Raw genomic sequence first — 21,523 nt, 5'->3', positions numbered from 1 at the left:
TGAAATCCTACCACAGAGAAACCCAAAACACCAAAAAATACACCCAATTCCCTAAACAATGCTTCAGCGAAGACCTAACAGAAACCCTCCACAATGCCCTAAAATCCCTAGACCTCAATGATGCAAACACTGCCATCAACTCATGGGTTACCATCAACTCCAAAATCGCCAAATCTAAATGCCCAATCATCACAAAAAAAATCAATACCAACAACCCCCACAAAACACCATGGTACAAACCAGAACTGAAAAACACCAAGAGACTACTCAGACAAGCAGAAAGAAAATGGAGAAAACACCCAACCCTACTCCATCTAGACAAATACAGAACACTACTCTACTTATACCGAACAGACACCGACAAAGCCAAACGAGAATACTATGCAAAGAAAATCCACAACCACCAATTTAACCCCAGAGCCCTATTCAATATTGTATCCAAACTGACGCAACCTATCCAATACCCACCCACTACAGAAAGCCCCCCAAAGACATGTGAAAAACTCGCCCAGTTCTTCACTGATAAAATCACAAATTTAATAGCATCAACTCCCCAAACAAACAAGGAAATGCTTAACCATTTGCCCACAACAACCCCCATATGGACCAATTTTAACTCATAGCATCAACTGAAGTAAAAAAAAATATACAAAAAAATAAACCCAGTCTCCCACTCCCTCGACCCCATCCTAGTTAAAACTCTAAAACTAATCCCAGAAACCATAGCCAAACCAACTGCAGACATAATTAACACATCCCTCGAACAAGGCATCTTCCTCGAAGCCCTGAAATGTGCTGTAATCAAACCCATTCTCAAAAAACCTCAAATGGATCCCTCCAACCCAGCAAATTACAGACCCATCTCAAATCTGTCCTTCATAGTGAAGATCCTTGAAAAACTCGCAAACTACCAACTCCGAATACCTGGAAACCCACAAAATACTATACCTCATTCAACATGGCTTCAGGAAATCACGCAGCACTGAGACACTCCTACTATCCCTAGCAGACACAGCACTCAGAGGTCTAAACGCCGGTCACTCCTACCTACTGATACTCCTGGACATTTCGGCCACATTCGATACCATCAACCACGGCATCCTATTAGACCAGCTAAGGGAGATTGGACTAGGTGACACCATCATAAAATGGTTCACTTCTTACCTATCAAACAGAACATACAAAGTAAAAATAAACACCAGTGAATCAAAACAATTTCCCCTCCCACATGGCGTACCACAAGGATCATCACTCTCCTCCACCCTTTTCAATATATACATGCTCCCCCTCTGCAAACTCCTTTCCAGCCTGGACCTCTCCTTCTACGTCTATACAGATGATGTTTAAATTCTCCTCCCCATGAAAGAAAACATCCAAAGCACCATACTTCAATGGGAGTCCTACTCATCCCAAATAAAAAAACTCCTTACTCAGATATCGCTCACACTCAACCACGCAAAAACCGAAATACTATACACGCAACCAAACAGTCAATTCAATTCCATAGTAAAAGACCAAGGAATCATGCTAGACTCTGAACTTAACCTAAAAAAAACACATCAATGCAACAATAAAAGAGGGCTATTTCAAACTACAGATCCTCAAAAAACTGAAACCCTCCTCTTCAACCATGACTACTGGACGGTACTGCAATCACTCATACTCTTCAAACTGGAATATTGCAACTCGCTCCTCCTCGGACTCCCTGAATCCACCCTCAAACCTCTTCAACTACTGCAAAATGCAGCAGGCAGATCTCTCACAAACAACAAATGCTTCACCCTCATCACACCCATCCTCAAAGACGACCACTGATTCCCCATAGCCTACAGAATATAATACAAAGCCCTAACCCTTTTGCATAAGACCATCAACAATGAGAAGAGCGAATGGCTAAAGGACACCCTCCACCTTCACGAATCCCAAAGAGACCTCCGATCCAAGAACACCGGCCTTCTAGCAAACCCGTCCATCAAACTGGCCCATCACACCACAACCAGGGAATGCGCCATCTCAATAACTGGCCCCTCAATATAGAGTGAACTACCCAAACAACTCAGACTTGAACCCTCAACCCAGTCATTTAAGAAAACCCTAAAAACCTGTCTTTTCCAGAAAGCCTTCCAATCTACGCACCAGTGACACCACATGATCACCCTATGCTCCTCCCACCTCCCCACCCCCCACAATCGCCCAATGTAAGTCAAGAGTAATCCCATTTGTTAATTAAGATAAACAGTCTCTATGTAAATCAAACTTAAGCTCCAATTTGTTAACTAAGATTCCCTGATACAATGTAATAAGTCAAGTGTAGCTCCATTTGGTAATTAAATTATACAATTTCTATGTACATCAAACTTATGTTCCGATGTGTTAACCAAGTTTCCCTGTTACAATGTAATTATAATAATGACACCGTTGTCATATTATACTATGAGTTTTTCTGTAAACCGATGTGATATGCCAAATTGAATGTCGGTATAAAAAAGACAAACAAATACATAGTCATATTTTGTTACTTACTCAAAATATAAGCACGTTTATAACATCAGTAGAGAACATGTGTCTTCTTGCATTATGAATATGTACATGTACTGAAATACCGCAGCATACTTTTGAATCAGAACTATGTGGTATTTTTTAAACTGTGCAGCTCCAATTGCACAGTTCATGAAATAATAGCATTATTCTTTGTACATCCACTTGCACAAATGCTGAATCATGGAGTGGGATGAAAGTTAGATTCTTAGATTTTAAGCCCTCTGGGGACAGGGAAATAACTACAATACCTGAATGTAATCCAATTTGATGTTGCTAACCAGTCATAAAAGGCAGAATATAAATCTAAAAAAACATACAATTCAGAATACAACCACACTTTTATTTTCAACAATGTGCCTCATCAATAAACTCCTGCTTCTTTTCATACAATATTCTTAGTTAAAACATCAGAGTTAAATCACTTTTGACTAATGTCTGTTGCAGTACAAGATGCTAATTTTGAGAATGATTTGTGTATGGTTCTGGAGTAGGTAGATTGCAATGAATTGTTCAGACAGTCTTGATTGCTTTACAACATCTGTGTTAATGAACACTCTTGGGGCATTTCCATACTGTAGTTTGTGCATTTCAGTGTTCTGTTAATGATAATGAAATACTTCCCAAAGTAATTAACACAGGGTTGGGAGAGGAAAGAAAGTAAAATGAAACACTGAGAGGTCACAAAACTGAACAATAAGTAATAGACTATTTTATCACATAGGTCGAGCAGTTTCAGATGTTAGTACTCTTTCCATTCTACATAGTCCAAAAGTGATAATTTATATGATGATGTGATGTGACACACAATTAAAGCAGTTGACCTTCTTTCATATAATTAAATACTTTTGGCATCGAGGTATCTACATTTCTTAACTTAAGAGATCATTAAAACTGATTTCAATGATAGGTCCAAAACTATGGGGTCATTTTAATGATGTCAATAGGAGCTGTACCCTTATATGATTAATCTATGACCCACAGTAAGATTAATCATCTCAAAGATGAACTACTGCTTCACACTGAATGAAAATATCACTCTATATCATAAGGAACAGGCTAATTCTGTCCTGGTTTTACCTTACTGCATGCATGGATTTGTAGCCTTGCTTTTCCCAAGAAAAGTTTATGCATATAGTAGGGTAAAACTAGGACAGTATCAGCCTGTTTCTTATAACATTGAGACAGCTTGCAATCCTACACACAGGTGCAACTTTTCTAAGAAACATCTCCTTCCATGCCATAGTTCCAGTAGCAGGACTCTTAGGCTTCTGTGCTTAAAGTCCTCTGCTCTGGCACAATTGACTGCACCTTAGTATGCTGTGCAGACTATGTTGACTCTGCCCTACATTGCAAGCTCCATGTTGATGACACAGATGATGCCCTGGTCAGCTCCAGGTCTGTGTAAATTAAATGGCCTAGAAGCATGAGGATCTTCTGCACCATGAAGGATTATGGTATCTGAGCGATGAGGTTATCTTCCATCTCAATGTCATGGAGGGGCTTGCTTTTCTATGGCTCCAAGGGGGATGGCCCAGAAGGGAGTTGCCCTGAAGGGGATCCCTCATGTTGTTTAGGTGCTTTCTCAGTGCCTCTCCTGATGCCACAAGCTTCTGTGCCACACTTAACCCCTGACCTGAAATTGATTCAGGAGCCGGAGCTCCCCCAGCTCCCCCAGGGCAGCTGGGGGAGCTTTCTTGTGTTTGTGGGACTGAATGGAAGAAGATTCCTCTCTCAATTTCCTGTTCAGAATGTCTGACATCGCCTTGCTCCTGAACAAACAGCAGCTCCGCTGCTCATTTTCACACCAAGACTTTGGGCTTTTACTCAGAGCTTTTCTTAGGGACTTCATCTTCCAAGTGTGGTACTCTACACCTTAAGGGACATAGAAACCTAGAAATGATGGCAGAAGAAGACCAAACGGCCCATCCAGTCTGCCCAGCAAGTTTTGCACTTTTATTTTCTCATACTTATCTGTTTCTCTTGGCTCTTAGTAACCTTTTGGTTCTATTTCCCTTCCACCCCCACCATTAATGTAGAAAGCAGTGTTGGAACTGCATCTAAGTGAAATATCTAGCTTAATTAGTTAGGGGTAGTAAGCGCCACAATAAGCAAGCTACACTCATGCTTATTTGTTTACCCAGACTATGTAATTCAGTCCTTGTTGGTTGTTGTCTGTATATAGATCCACTTTTCTTCATTCCCCCTGCTGTTGAAGCAGAGAGCTATGCTGGATATGCGTGAAGTATCCGAATTTCTCCCCTGCCGTTGAAGCAGAGAGCTATGCTGGATATGCATTGAAAGTGAAGTATCAGGCTTATTTGGTTTGGGGTAGTAACCGCCATAACAAGCAAGCTACTCCCCGCTTTTTTCTGAATGCAAATCCATTTTTCCACATTTCCTCTCCTCTTACCATTGAAGCTTAGAGCAATGTTGAAGTCGCATTAATCGTGTGTATATTTATTGAATAAGGGTACTATCTCCAGGTAGTAGCCGTCATTCCCACGAGCCACCCACTCTTTATTCATGTCCTCTAGACTTTATGGATCCACAGTGTTTATCCAACGCCCCTTTGAAGTCCTTAACAGTTCTGGTCTTCACCACCTCCTCCGGAAGGGCATTCCAGGCATCCACCACCCTCTCCGTGAAGAAATACTTCCTGACATTGGTTGAGTCTTCCTCCCTGGAGCTTCAAATTGTGACCCCTGGTTCTGTTGATTTTTTTCTGACGGAAAAGGTTTGTCATTGTCTTTGGATTATTAAAACCTTTCAAGTATCTGAAAGTCTGCATCATATCACCTCTGCTCCTCCTTTCCTCCAGGGTGTACATATTTAGATTATTCAATCTCTCCTCATAAGTCATTCAATGAGGACCCTCCACCTTTTTGGTCGCCCTTCTCTGGACCGCCTCCATCTTGTCTCTGTCTCTTTGGAGATACGGCCTCCAGAAGTGAACACAGTACTCCAGGTGAAGCCTCACCAAGGACCTGTACAAGGGGATAATCACTTCCCTTTTCTTACTCGATATTCCTCTCTCTATGCAGCCCAGCATTCTTCTGGCTTTAGCTATTGCCTTGTCACATTGTTTCGCAGACTTCAGATCATTAGACACTATCACCCCAAGGTATCTCTCCTGTTCCGTGCACATCAGCCTTTCTCCCCCCCATCGAATGCAGTTCTTTCGAATTTCCACTCCCCATATGCATGACTCTGTACTTCTTGGCATTGAATCTCAGCTGCCATATCTTCGACCACTCTTCCAGCTTCCTTAAATCCCATCTCATTCTCGCTACTCCTTCCGGTGTGTCCACTCTGTTGCAGATCTTAGTGTCATCCGCAAAAAGACAAACCTTACCTTCTATCCCGTCCGCAATGTCGCTCACAAAGATATTGAACAGGACCGGTCCCAACACCGATCCTTGTGGTACACCGCTTAAAACCGCTCTCTCTTCAGAGAGAGTTCCATTTACCATCACACATTGTCTTCTGTCCGTCAACCAGCTTGCAATCCAGGCCACCAACTCGGCACTCACTCCTAAGCTTCTCATTTTATTCACCAGTCTCCTGTGCGAGACTGTATCAAAAACTTTGCTGAAATCCAAGTAGATGACATCAAGTGCTCTTCCTTGATCCAATTCCTTGGTTACCCAGTCAAAAAAGTCAGATTTGTCTGACAGGATCTTCCCCTGGTGAATCCATGCTGCTTCTGACGGCACCGGCTGTCCATTGCTCCTACATGTGACGGGGCCGACCAATGGCACCGGTAGCCCCTGTGACATAGTAAGATCAAAGGCTATTGGCGCCATTTTGAATACCAGCAGGCGACGGCGTGAGTGCAGTAGATGGCTCCCGGACCCCAGTTGTGACCACAACTGTAGCAGTTGGAAGATTCATGGTCCAATCCCAGGAAGCAATAGCAGACAGAGTGCGAATCTATGACGGATATCCAGGGCCCACAGATGGAGACTCTGAAGTCACTGATTACAGGCTTCTTTCCCTTGGGCTCATCTATTCTCAGCAAATAATTATATTTTTTTTGTTTTAGAATATAAAAGTTCTGTTTGAGGGTTGCTGAGGTAACGGTAGAAAATAGAAGCAACAATGAGGCAGTAAAAGCCCACTAAGGCGGCCAAAAACAAAATGTTAAGAGAAAGACTGGGACACATCTATTTGGTAGCTCAGATGAATATAGACTGAGGGACTCACAATGCAGTGTGTGCAGGGGAACTGCTACACATGCTCAGACAAGTCTTTACAAAGTTCTGAGAGCTGGATCCATCTCAGGTATATTGAATGATATCAAGCCATGCATTATGGCAAATTCATGTCTGCTTGATGATGGAGAAATAAGATACTCTTGGTTTTGATATTTCTCAATTTGATAGAATCTCTGGAGTTTTATTAATAATAAATCTATCCAGATATAAATTACTCTATTGTTGTTTGGTCCACAAAGACCTTCAATTATTAGTACTGCAAAACATTGCTGTCACTGACCATGGTAGATGTACAAGCCACAATGGAGCAGAAAGCTAAGCTCCTAAATTTAGACACGTAAGTATAGTTCCTAAGTTTGGCATCTATTTTTAGCCAAACTTAGGACCCTAAGTTTTCAGCTGAAAATGTCTATAAATTTAGGAAATTAAAGGCCTGATTTACATAGAAACATACAAATAACAGCATAAAAAGACCAATTGGACAATCCAGTCTGCCCAGCAAGCTCCCACAGTTATTTTCCATACTTAGCTGTTTCACCGACCACCAAGTTCAGGGCCCTTGTTGGTAATTGTTTGATTCAAATTTCCTGCCACCCCCCTGCACTGATGCAGAGAGTAATGTTGGAGTTGTATCAAAGGTGAGCATAAGGCTTAATGGTTTAGGGTAGTAACCGCCACAATAAGCAAGTTACCCCCAATGCTTGTTTACCCAGAGTGCACAGATCAATGCCTAGTTGGATGTTGTCTGAATGTAAATCCTCTTTTCCACATTTCTTCCTGCCGTTGAAGCAGAGAGCAATGCTGTATAGGCATTCAAAGAGAAGTATCAGGCTTAATTGGTTTAGGGTAGTAACCGCTGCTAGGGATGTGCAGAGGGAATGCATACGTTACATTCGGTATTCGTATTCGTGGGGGGCAGATACTTTGCATTCGGCAAGGGGGGGGCCCCGATCCGTTCATGCATTCCATTCTTATTCGTTTCCCGGCTAAAATTTAATTAACTACAACCCCCCACCCTCCTGACCCCCCCAAGACTTTCCAAAACTCCCTGGTGGTCCAGCGGGAGTCCGGGAGCCATCTACTGCACTCACACAGTCGGCTGCTGGTATTCAAAATGGCTTCGATAGCCTTTGATCTTACTATGTCACAGGGGCTATAGATGCCATTAGTCGGCCCCTGTCACATGGTAGGAGCAATGGACGGCCGGCGCCATCTTTTTGCCAAAAGTCCCAGGTGGTCTAGTGGGGGTCTGGGAGCCCTCTCCTGCACTCGGACCATCGGCTGCCTGTTTTCAAAATGGCACCGATAGCCTTTGCCCTTACTATGTCATAGGAGCTACCGGTGCCACTGGTCGGCCCCTGTGACATAGTAAGGGCAAAGGATATCTGCACCATTTTGATTACTGGTAGCCGACAGCCCGAGTACAGGAGATTGCTCCCGGACCCCGCTGGACCACCTGGGACTTTTGGGAAGTCTTGGGGGACCCTCTTGACCCACACAAGTCTTGCCAAAATTCCATGGTGGTCCAGCGGGGGTCTGGGAGCGATCTCTTGCACTCGGGCCGTCGGCTGCCAGTAATCAAAATGGCGCTGATAGCCTTTGCCCTTACTATGTCAGAGGGGCTATCGGCACCATTTTGAATACCGGCAGCTGACGGCGTGAGTGCAGTAGATGGCTCCCGGGCCCCCGCTGGACCACCAGGGAGTTTTGATAAGTCTTGGGGGGGGGGGGGGTCAGGAGGGGGCGGTTTTGTTTAAATTCGCTCCTTTAGATGGGCGAATAGTTTGGTGAAGATTCGCTGTATTCGTGGGCCCTGCGATACGTTTCATTTCTCCACAAATACAACAAATATGGCCCTATACGTTGTGGATTGCCAATACGTTGCAAACAAATGCATACCCCTAACCGCCGCAATAAGCAAGCTACCCCCACACTTGTTTACCCAGACTGTGTAGTTCAGTCCTTGTTGGTTGTTGTTTGAATGCAAATCCTCTTTTCCATTTTCCCTTGCTGTTGAAGCAGAGAGCAATGTTGGAGTTGCATTAACTATGTGTAGGCTTATTCAGTAAGGGTAGTAATCGCCAGGCAGTAGCCTCCATTCCGGCAAGCCACCCCCATGTCTCTTCTCTTCATTCCCAACCTCTATCCTTTATGGATCCACGGTGTTTATCTCATGCCTCTTTGAAATCCTTCACAGTTTTAGTCTTTACCATTTCCTCCGGAAGGGCATTCCAGGCATCCACCACCCTCTCCATGAAGAAATACTTCCTGACATTGGTTCTGAGTCTTTCTCCCTGGAGTTTCAAATTGTGACTCCTAGTTCTAATGATTTGTTTCCAATGGAAAAGGTTTGTTGACCACGGATCATTAAAACCTTTCAGATATCTGAAAGTCTGTATCATATCACCCCTGCTCCTCCTCTCCTCCAGGGTATACATATTTAGGTTCTTCAATCTCTAGTCATTTTATGAAAACCATCCACCTTTTTGGTCGCCCTTCTCCGGACCGTCTTCATCCTGTCTCTGTCCCTTTGGAGATACGGTTTCCAGAACTGAACACAGTACTCCAGGTGAGGCCTCACCAAGGCCCCGTACAAGGGGATCATCACTTCCTTTCTCTTACTAGATATTCCTCTCTCTATGCATCCCAGCATTTTTCTGGCTTTAGCTATCGCCTTGTCATATTGTTTTGCCGACTTCAGATCGTTAGACACTATCACTCCAAGGCCTCTCTCCTGCTCCGTGCACATCAGCCCTTCACCCCCCATCAAATACAGTTCTTTCGGATTTCCACACCCCATATGCATGACTCTGCATTTCTTGGCATTGAATCTCAACTGCCATATCTTCAACCACTCTTCCAGCTTCCTTAAATCCCGTCTCATTCTCTCCACTCCTTCCAGCATGTCCACTCTGTTGCAGATCTTAGTATCAATCACAAAAAGGCAAACCTTACCTTCTATCCCATCCACAATGTCACCCACAAAGATATTGAACAGAACCAGTCCCAATACCGATCCTTGCAGCACTTCGCTTAACACCAATCTCTCTTCAGAGAAAGTTCCATTTACCATCACACACCGTCTTCTGTCCGTCAACCAGTTTGCAATCCAGGCCACTACCTCGGCACTCACTCCTAAGCTTCTCATTTTATTCATAAGCCTCCTGTGCGGGACTGTATCAAAAGCTTTGCTGAAATCCAAGTAGATGACATCGAGCGCTCTTCCTCAATCCAATTCCCTAGTCACCCAATCAAAAATGTCAATCAGATTTGTCTGACAGGACTTTCCCTGGTGAATCCATGCTGCCTTTGGTCCAGCAATTCTTCTGACTGTAGATGGTTCACTATTCTTTCTTTCAGCAGCAACTCCATTACTTTTCCCACCACCAAGGAGAGGCTACTCGGCCTGTAGTTTCCAGCCTCCTCTCTGCTGCTTTAAGTTTGGTCCACTGTTATTCCACATCTCTCTTGTTCTCCCAGCCCTTTAGTTCTTCCTCCAGGTACTTCTCCATTTCATTAAAGTCCGTGTTTTTGAACTGCAAAACTCGGGTCTTCGTGCTACTTCTCCTTATCCTATTTGTGATTTGAAATCATGCCTTTTGATGATCACTGGTGCTGAGGTGGGCACCCACCTGGACATTAGAGACATTATCTCCATTCGTGAGCAATAAATTGAGTATAGTTCCCTCCCTCGTGGGTTCCATTACCATTTGTTTGAACAGAGCCCCTTGCAGAGCATCCATTATCTCTTTACTACTACAGAAGGGAGTCTTCAGTCTACATCCGGCAGATTAAAATCTCCAACAATCACCACTTCTCCCTTCTTTCCCATCTTTTGGATATCTTCAACCAGATCTCTGTCAAGTTCTTCCATTTAATTTGGAGGCCTGTAAACCACTCCAGTAAAAATGGATGCCCATAAGAACATGCCATACTGGGTCAGACCAAGGATCCATTAAGCCCAGCATCCTGTTTCCAACAGTGGCCAATCCAGGCCATAAGAACCTGGCAAGTACCCAAAAACTAAGTCTATTCCATGTTACCGTTGCTAGTAATAGCAGTGGCTATTTTCTAAGTCAACTTAATTAATAGCAGGTAATGGACTTCTCCTCCAAGAACTTATCCAATCCTTTTTTAAACACAGCTATACTAACTGCACTAACCATATCCTCTGGCAACAAATTCCAGAGTTTAATTGTGCTTTGAGTAAAAAAGAACTTTCTCTGATTAGTTTTAAATGTGCCACATGCTACCTTCATGGAGGGCCCTCTAGTCCTTCTATTATCTGAAAGAGTAAATAACCGATTCACATCTACCCGTTCTAGACCTCTCATGATTTTAAACACCTCTATCATATCCCCCCTCAGCCGTCTCTTCTCCAAGCTGAAAAGTCCTAACCTCTTTAGTCTTTCCTCATTGGGGAGCTGTTCCATTCCCCTTATCATTTTGGTAGCCCTACTCTGAACCTTCTCCATCGCAATTATATCTTTTTTGAGATGCGGTGACCAGAATTGTACATAGTATTCAAGGTGTGGTCTCACCATGGAGCGATACAGAGGCATTATGACATTTTCCGTTTTATTCACCATTCCCTTTCTAATAATTCCCAACATTCTGTTTGTTTTTTGACTGCTGCAGCACACTGAGCTGACGATTTCAATGTGTTATCCACTATGACGCCTAGATTTCTTTCTTGGGTGATAGCACCTAATATGGAACCTAACATTGTGTAACTATAGCATGGGTTATTTTTCCCTATATGCATCACCTTGCACTTATCCACATTAAATTTCATCTGCCATTTTGATGCCCAATTTTCCAGTCTCACAAGGTCTTCCTGCAATTTATCACAATCTGCTTGTGATTTAACTACTCTGAACAATTTTGATTATCTCACTCATCGTATTTCTTTCCAGATCATTTATAAAAATATTGAAAAGTAAGGGTCCCAATACAGATCTCTGAGGCACTCCACTGCCCACTCCCTTCCACTGAGAAAATTGTCCATTTAATCCTACTCTCTGTTTCCTGTCTTTTAGCCAGTTTGCAATCCACGAAAGGACATCGCCACCCCATGACTTTTTACTTTTCCTAGAAGCCTCTCATGAGGAACTTTGTCAAACGCCTTCTGAAAATCCAAGTACACTACATCTACCGGTTCACCTTTATCCATATGTTTATTAACTCCTTCAAAAAAGTGAAGCAGATTTGTGAGGCAAGACTTGCCTTGGGTAAAGCCTTGCTGACTTTGTTCCATTGAACCATGTCTTTCTATATGTTCTGTGATTTTGATGTTCAGAACACTTTCCACTATTTTTCCTGGAACTGAAGTCAGGCTAACCGGTCTGTAGTTTCCTGGATTGCCCCTGGAGCCCTTTTTAAATATTGGGGTTCCATTTGCTATCCTCCAGTCTTCAGGTACAATGGATGATTTTAATGATAGGTTACAAATTTTTACTAATAGGTCTGAAATTTCATTTTTTAGTTCCTTCAGAACTCTGGGGTGTATACAATCCGGTCCAGGTGATTTACTAGTCTTCAGTTTCTCAATCAGGTCTTCCACATCTTCTAGGTTCACCGTGATTTGATTCAGTCCCTCTGAATCATTATCCATGAAAACCTTCTCCAGTATGGGTACCTCCCTAACATCCTCTTCAGTAAACACTGAAGCAAAGAAATCATTTAATCTTTCCCCATCAACTTTTATTAGGTTGTCCCATAGTTGCTCTTCTTTGACCCATCTTCCTTGCAGCACAGATGCTTGGATATTGTTGCTGTCACAAAGAGCCACTCCTCCTCCTTTTCTGTCCTCTCTGTCCTTCCTTAACAAGTTATAACCCGGTATGGCTGTACTGGTTGCAACCATCGCTGCTCGACGTCCTCACTCTGCCCTCTTTACCTCTGTGGCGACTCCCTCCGGGTCTGATGGACGGCTGGCTGCAGTGGCGTCTCCATGCAGTCTCCCTCTGGCGTCCCCGGACCGGCTCGACATTGCAGATCTGCCATGTTGCCTGAAGACCTAGGGCGTGTGCGTGCCCTCTGATTGAAATACCAGCAAGGGCGTGAACCTTAGGGGTGTACCCCTGAGATGACGTCATCCGCTTCCAATATTTAAAGGTCTCTTTTTCACTATCTAACTGAGTTAGCAAGGGTGATTGCTTCGGCTACACCTCCCAAGCTACTCTGCCTCCTCGGACTTTCCAGAGGTACCCGCTCCTCGGGGCCTCGCTCTTTTTCTTTCTTTCAGATTACAGATAGGAACCGGTACTCGCTCCTCAAGGGCCCATATTCCTGGACACTCTGAAGATTCTCTACTGCTTGGAAGCTATCACTGCTACAAACAATTGTGAGTTACCATCGCTCTCTCAGAGCTTTCCCTGGTACCAGGTACTCGCTCCTCGAGGGCCTAAACCTTTCCAGCTCCTGAGCTTCCTTGAGACCTTATGTGAGTTTTGTCATCTAGTTCTGTTCATGAACTCTGCCTACTCACTTTCTACAGTTTCTCAACAGCTCAGCCATTCTGGATCGCTGTTCCAGTACCTGAGGGACTACAGCTCTGCCGGGCATATCAGCTCACTACTGCCACCTTTGGTGGTTTAAAAAACCTGTTTAATAAAAGAACTAATGTGTGTCTGTCTCCATACTCAAGCCTAGCTGCTGGTCCCTCTCAGGATTTCCTCCCGGGGCGTGGTCATCTGCCACCGGCCCAGGGACCCACCTACAACTATATCAGATTAATTACAGTTTGCTACTCCTTAGCAAGACGATATCTGAGACACTACAAGATTGGTGACTCCTCCTCCTTTAGGAGCCATTACATCATATTGCTAACTCACAGCTCTATCACAGAGCTTTCCTAACAGCTTGCTACTCCTATCTGATTGCTCCTCCCATCAGATAGCGGAACATAACAGAAACCTAACAGTACCCCAACCATGAGATTCCGTGAATCATGTCTCTGTGACAGCAACAACATCCAAGTCCGCCTCCACCATTAGGGCTTGCATATCTGGGATTTTATTGCCCAAACTATGAGCATTTGTGCTCATAGCTTTCCAACGTTTCTCATTCAGTTTACTGCTTTTCTTGGATTCCTTTTGTGACTCATTTAGTTGAGTTTTGTTATCCACTTCACCCTTTTCCATTGCATTTGTATTTGGGGGGGGGGGGGGTGACATTCTAATTTCCTTGTGTTTAAATGCCTTATGACATAGGATTTGAATTTATCTCTTAGGATCCTTTTTCCTGCAACGGACAGATGTAAGCCATCTTTGACAAAGAGCTTTTTATTGTTCCATACATGGCCCCAGCTCCCAAAATATCCAAAACGTTGTTCTTTACACCAGGATTTGAGCCATACATTGAAGTTATTAATATGGCTTAACCTCTCCTTCCCCTTTCCATGAACATGTGACTAATCTGCTTTGCTAGAGACTGGAAATCTCTCTCTACCACTTGGATGCTGTTTCTAGCAAGGTCGTTGGTTCCCAGATAGATGATATCAACTTTAGAGTCTTAACTTTAGAATCTTTGCTTTCTTCTTTGATTGCTTTGACTATCTGAATAGCATTTCTGCCGGCTGATTATCCTGGAAGGCTTAACTGTAGTATTTCCCTCGAAAAGAGTTCCCAAATTAGTGCTTCTGATGACAGAGTCACCCAGCACAATGAGCTTTTTCCTTTGGTTACTGATTGTATTATGGAATTTCTGTATGCATTGGGTTTCTTTTTCCTTTCAGATCACACTTCAATTTCTTTCACAAGAGCTTCTTCATTACCTAAAACAGAGAAGGCATTTTGTACTTGTGTCACTTGAAACAGCATGTGTCTCCCCATCACAGGTCTAATTCTACCAGAGCCCACTGTAATCCTGTTGTTTTCTGGGTTCCTTAACACCCTGTGTGAGGGGGGGGGGGGGGGCTTAGACCTGTAGGCTGCACAGCTGTCAATAATGGGTGTCTGTGGGTCACAAGTCTTATCCTACCTGAGCCCACTGTAAACTCCTTTTTCCTTGACTTGATTTTTCTGTGGTAATGGGGAATTCCTGAATACTGTAAAGTGGATGAAACTTTCTTTATTGCAGCTAATTCAGCTTTAACTTCAGTCAACTTCTTTTTCAAGGAATGGAGTTCTGAACAAATGGGGAAAGCCCTAAGTTTCCAGATGATTTCCCTCAGAATAAAGACTCCACAATAGTTACAGTGAATAGTCCTCATTTTGGTAAATTTATTTGATGGATAACACCTAAAGAATTACCAAATTTCCAATTTATCTTGTTGCCAATTATGTATTTAGGCAGACTATATCAGAAAAACAAACCTAGGGGTGGGTGGGAGGGAGTTAAACAGTTAACACTTAGCCAGGGCTGTTCAATGGACACTGTATCTGCTATTGATTTTGAACAGACACTTCCCCAGATTTTGCTAGTTAATTTAAGCCTTTTCCTTAGCTTTCCCCAAGAATCTGTACTTATAGCTGTCTCCTTGAAGTTCAAAGCGGACTAAGGACTTAATTGATGCCTGCAATGCACTATGAGTTAGCTGCCCAAAGCTGTATAGCCAAATCCCTTTTTTGGATTTTTTTTTTTTTTGCTTAAACAAACACACAGCAATTTAATGCAGCAATATCATTATCTAGAAAAATAGAGATAAGACTAGGACGACACAAAAAACAGAAAAATATAACAAAGAAGCCCTCTAAAATAAGGATAAATTAAATTTATTCCTTAGCTCTCCCCAAGAATCTGTACTTATAGCTGTCTCCTTGAAGTTCAAAGCAGATTGAGGACTTGATTGCCCCCTGCAATGCACTATGAGTCAGCTGCCCAAAGCTGTATAGCTAAATCCCTTTTTTGTATTTTTTTTTTTTTTTGCTTAAACAAACGCACAGCAAGCACTAAACATTTTCCCCATAGATACAGAATGGGAGAAAAGCCGTAGTAAATCAGGGCCTAAGCTTGAAAAGCTAGGAGCCTAAACTCTTTGAAAATTGGCACTGTATGATCATTCAAGATGAAGATAAGAGATAGCAAGAGTATTTTTGCTCTGTTATTGAACTTACCATGTTGAATACAGCCATCGTTAATATTATTGCTGTTGTTGTTATTGTGAGTGTGATTCTTGGCCAGGGACGGTTTGAAATTATTCCAGACGACTTCAAAATCCATAACAGTGATGACGATGCTTTCTTGCTGCATTGCTAGATAAAGAAAGTAACTGATTTTTAGGTTAGGCTTATCTCTCTATCAATATATATATATCTATGTGTGCACAAATGAATATGTAGGATGTAAATATATTAGACGCCAAAATAGTCCAAGTGTAAGTTTTATTTGGATGGAGACATGAATTCATACAAATGCCCGACTCAGGCCGAGTTTCGCCCCAGTTGGGGCTGCCTCAGGGGCTGTGTATAGTTGGTCTCTTTGTATGTATCTGAAAACTGTCTTGGAATTTTTAAATGTCCTTGCTGTACCGGAAGGGAGATTATTAAGTATTTGGTGCATTAATTCCAAGACAGTTTTCAGATACATACAAAGAGACCAACTATACACAGCCCCTGAGGCAGCCCCAACTGGGGCGAAACTCGGCCTGAGTCGGGCATTTGTATGAATTCATGTCTCCATCCAAATAAAGCTTACACTTGGACTATTTTGGCGTCTAATCTGCATTGTTGCCCAAACGGCTTTGTTAGATAGCCTACCGTCTTGCTTCATCAATCAAGGATGTAAATATATTACAGTGAATACAGTTATAATATATTTGTAAATGGAACGGTTTCTACAATACAAAGCTGTGTTTAAAATTCTAAAACATAAATCACAGTATATAATGCTTCCTCAATTTATTGAATGGTTGTTCAAATAAATATATACAATACTAATTGCACTCATGTTTTATATGTGTTTTATATTTGTCAGCAGATAAAAACAGTACCATAGCTTTGCTCAGTCCATATACTAATTTTTTCTCTTTTTGTTTGTGTATCTGAACAGATTTTATCAACACATCTATCTTTCCTGCAGATGCTCTTGCAATAATTGTTAGTATGGTTGCTGAGAATAAACGTTTATATTTTGAAGGAAATTAAACTCATATTTTAATTGCAGCTCTTTTATATCAACTGCATGATTGAGATACCATTATATATGTTTACTTGCTCCTTACTGAGATTTGTGGATCAGCGGGTTATTATTTTTATAAATAAATAAATAAATGATGGTATTGCTAAAATGAGAAAGAAGCTAAGTAACTTATTCTAAATGCAGCCATGTCAACCAATTTGTTTGTTTAGTCAGCCAGCTAACCAGCTAAATCTGCTAGAACAAAATGACTGCACACACAGATTTAGAAGAGAGTTTTTGAGATGGGCTTTTCAAATTTAGACAATTAGCGTGGTATTCAGTACTAAACTGCTAAATGTGATTGGATAAATCTAGGCACTACAATAGCAGGCCTATATCTGGATAGCCACCTGACCCACTCTCTTGTTCCCAACTGCGATTAAAAAATAGTGCCTGAGGTAGAGCCATCTGGCTTTATTCTCTCTCCTAAGTTCCTAAAGCTAATTTCCTCCCCCTAAGCCTCCACAACAATAAGAATAAAAAGTGTACAAAATCAATTCTGTTCTAGCCACCCTATTTCCTTCCTCCTGAGAAAAACGTGCTGCAGGGATCCACCCCCTCCCTCCTGTGCAAAACAAAATGCTAGACAATGCTTTCTTTTCACAGGAACAGCAGGTGGGAAGGAAGATCCTTGACTGGAAATTATTTTTTGATGAAAAAGGGAGGGAGGTTTGGCACTGAGCAATTTTTTAAATTACATAAGAACATAAGAACTGGCATGCTGGGTCAGAATCAAGGGTCCATCAAGCTCAGTATCGTGTTTCCAACAGTGGCCAATCCAGGTCACAAGCAGGATCCCAAATAGTAGATTCCATGTTGCCTATGTCAAGGAATAAGCAGTGGCTTTCCTCGAGCCTACTTGGCTAATAACTGTTTATGGATTTTTCTTCCAGGCACTTGTCCAAATCTTTTTTAAACCCAGCTATGTTAATTGCCTTTACAACATCATCCGACAATGAATTCGGTGCTTAACTGTGCACTGAGTGAAAAAGTATTTACTCCAATTTGTTTTAAATATGTTACTTAGTAAATTCATATGTTCCCTAGTTTTTTTTATTTTTTGATAGTTTAAACAATAATGGATTCACATTTATCCATTCCACTCCATTTATGATTTTACAGAACTCTATCATATTTCCCGTAGCTGTCTCATCTCCAAGATGAAGAGCCTTAATGTCTTTAGCCTTTTGTCATAGGGAAACCATTCTACTCCCTTTATCGTTTTGGTTGCCTTTCTCTGAACCTGCTACTAATAGAAAGCCCATTACTCTGCAATGGAAAGAGAATGGCAATGCCAATAGTGGGTGGCAAACAGATTACAGGAACATGACAGATTTTAAATGTAAAAATACATAACAGTTGTCTTGCTGTACGGCATAAGCCATTCACCCTTGAAGATGTGAATGACCTGACCAAAGACTGAACGTGCAGGCCTGAGAAACACAAAATGGAGTTTTAAGCCATGTGATGACCTCTGCAGTTTAATATGAGAGTGTGAAAACTACAGACAGAGAAAAAACTGCCAATGTTCTTCCTATCAGATATCCATCTTCATGTCATAATTTCTAGTAGAGATGTGAATCGGAACCAGAATCGGTTCCGGGGACTATCGGGAAATTTTTTTTCCCGCGGTCTGATCGTTTTGGTTTTTTTTTTAGCGGCTGTGCCCGAGCCGATAAACAAAATCCCACACCGACCCTTTAAATCTAATTCCTTAGCATCCCCCACCCTCCCGACCCCCCCAAAACTTTCTTAAAGTACCTGGTGGTCCAGCGGGGGTCCCGGGAGCGATCTCCTGCTCTCGGACCGTCGACTGCCACTAATCAAAGTGGCGCCGATGGCCCTTTGCCCTTACCATGTGACGGGGGCTATCTGTGCCATTGGCCGGCCCCTGTTACATGGTAGGAGCAATGGATGGCCTGCGCCATTTTTTAAGATGGCGCCAGCCGTCCATTAGGGATGTGCAGACCAAAAGTTTATGTTCATAAGTTCATAAGTCGAAAGGGGGGGGTCATTTGCGGTCAATATGGACATATGGAGAATTCCATAAGTTGAGTCTATGTCCATATGTGCAAATAAAAATGTAAACCCCTCACCCTCCTTAATCCCCCCCCCCAAGACTTATCAAAACTCCCTGGTGGTCCAGCGGGGAGTCAGGAGGCCATTTCTGAACTCCTTTGCGAGGAGCACGTGACGTCGGCGTCACGTCGGAGTGACGCGGCATCACGTGATTCCCCGCGCGTTCGCTCCGGGACCCTCGTTCGACCCAAAAGGAACTTTTGGCCAGCTTGGGGGGGCCTCCTGACCCCCCCCCAAGCTGGCCAAAAGTTCCTTTTGGGTCGAACGAGGGTCCCAGAGCGAACGCGCGGGGAATCACGTGATGCCGCGTCACTCCGACGTGACGCCGACGTCACGTGCTCCTCGCAAAGGAGTTCAGAAATGGCCTCCTGACTCCCCGCTGGACCACCAGGGAGTTTTGGTAAGTCTTGGGGGGGGGATTAAGGAGGGTGAGGGGTTTTAAATGTTTATTTAGGATCAACAATCGCGATTTCCAACGTATTCAACATAGCTATGTTGAATAAGTTGGAAATCCGATCGTTTTCGCCTCATTACTTTTTTAAGTTAAAAAAAAAAATAAGTTGCGTTTTACATTTAAGTTCAAAACGAATGCACACCCCTACCGTCCATTGCTCCTACCATGTGACAGGGGCTGGCCAATGGCACAGATAGCCCCCGTCACATGGTAAGGGCAAAGGACCATCAGCACCACTTTGATTAATGGCAGCCGATGGTCCGAGAACGGGAAATAGCTCCCGGGACCCCCGCTGGACCACCAAATACCTTAAAAATTTTTTTTTGGGGGGGTTGGGAGAGTGGGGGATTCGAACTAATTAAATTTAAAGGGTCATGGTGGGTTTGGGAGTTGTTTGTGTATCCTTTCTTCCTGCCCCCCCCCAAAAAAAAAACGATAAGAGAACCCCACAAAAAATGTTGTGGGGTTTTCCTATCGGGTTCAGGGGCCCCCCGAATTCTGACGAGTTTGAAAATATCTTCCGATATTTTCAATCGTCAGAAAAACGATTCACATCCCTAATTTCTAGTACACCCTGGAGACAGAACTGCTACGCCATGGCCTTGATGGAAACTTTGTATCTAGCTATGAAGCCAGCATTGTCCACAGATGTTAGCTAATATGCATCTCATTACCAACTGTGAGAATGCATATATGTACTAGCTAAGATGAAATCACCTATGGCGACCACCAATTGCATGTATACAGTATAAGTGGTTGTAACATCCAATCAAGATTAATGCTTGGACCCTATGTGTCTGAATATGTATGAAATACTAAGCAGAGAAAAGATCCTGGACTCAGTTTCTCTGCTAATTGCAAAACTTTTGCCCTAATCATTGCTACTATTCACTTCAAATGTATATATGTGAATTTGTCATATAAGACTCTTTTTCATAAAGCTAGCTAAGCTTTGAGAAAAGTTTCAAAGCTTGGCCCAGCTCTGCCCTGTAACTGTGGAATGCTTGATGATCTCACACTAGCCCAAAGCCCTGCAAGCGAGGCTACCTTCACGCCATTCCTAAATGTGCAGCTTACAGAGTTATATGAGACTGTGGAGTTAACCTGTCATTTGCCTGCTGGAGATATAGCTGGATTCCCTCCATGCTGAGACAGGATCCCTAATCTACCAGGAGGATGGCCCAACTGCAGCAGATTTAGGATGAGATCATTGGATTAATTAATTATAGCTGGGATAATTAATTGGCAATGTGTTGATAAGTGCAAGTTATATTGAATTATATCCATCATTTGAATCCTTATGCTGCTATAATCAAAATCAATCATCTACTTTAAAAGGTGTACGTTCTGCACCCTTAAACTAATGAATTTACGTCATATGTTATCTTGTTTCATATCAGTTAATCACTGTAGCCATTCCACTTACAGTTTGGAGCGTCTACTGACAACTTAAGGAATAATGCAAATTAATTACACCTTGAGTAATTTTGCTGCCCAGACACAAGCGAATAAAAAAAGCATTGGTTTTAAAAGTTTGTCTTAGTAAAAGTAGAAAAGTCTTTACTGTAATGTGGAAGCTGCTTAGAAATGCAAGCTCACAGATAGTTAGATTTACATCTTTTTAGATAATATTTTTGGAAAAAACTTCAAGGTTGATTTTTTCCTGAATTCTTTGAAACTGAAATAAAAAATTCATGCTTTGCACAGTAATTAAGTATTCTGCTTGCTTTGCTAGTGATTTTTTTTGTAAACTATTCTAAAAGATGTCTTAATCGCTTTTCCAAATTTAAAATAATTGCTCAAAATGATGTTCAATCATTAAACAAAAAAAATATAAAAAACATCGCATTAAAATACTAATACAAAATAAAATCAAATAAAAATGATCACCAAAACATCCAACCCATCTCATATATACTATAGCTGTAGATACCTTTCCTAAAAAATCTGCTGCAACTCTAATGTTAACCACCCTCCTGAGTTAGGAAATTGTCCAATTAAATATTGAACTCTGCTATATGGCTTACTGTTTTAATAAGAGAAGTATTACTCTCATAGTTTTTATATTTTATTTCTAAAATGATATTTGGAATCAGTTCTGATTCATTGCAAG

At 42.2% G+C, this 21,523-nt stretch overlaps 1 protein-coding gene across 1 annotated transcript in view; it reads right to left on the bottom strand.

Annotated features, from left to right (window-relative positions):
- The window catches only part of ADCY2 (adenylate cyclase 2), a 1,371,519-nt gene that overhangs the window by 200,055 nt on the left and 1,149,941 nt on the right, over positions 1-21,523 (bottom strand). Inside the window, exon 16 of the mRNA XM_029590013.1 lies at positions 15,815-15,952. Coding sequence (XP_029445873.1) covers positions 15,815-15,952 — 138 coding nt within the window. The remainder of the gene's footprint in view (positions 1-15,814; positions 15,953-21,523) is intronic.

This window comes from Rhinatrema bivittatum, chromosome 2 (assembly GCF_901001135.1).
Source record: "Rhinatrema bivittatum chromosome 2, aRhiBiv1.1, whole genome shotgun sequence".
Lineage (NCBI taxonomy): Eukaryota > Metazoa > Chordata > Amphibia > Gymnophiona > Rhinatrematidae > Rhinatrema > Rhinatrema bivittatum.
This window is presented reverse-complemented; position numbering and strand designations above follow the sequence as displayed.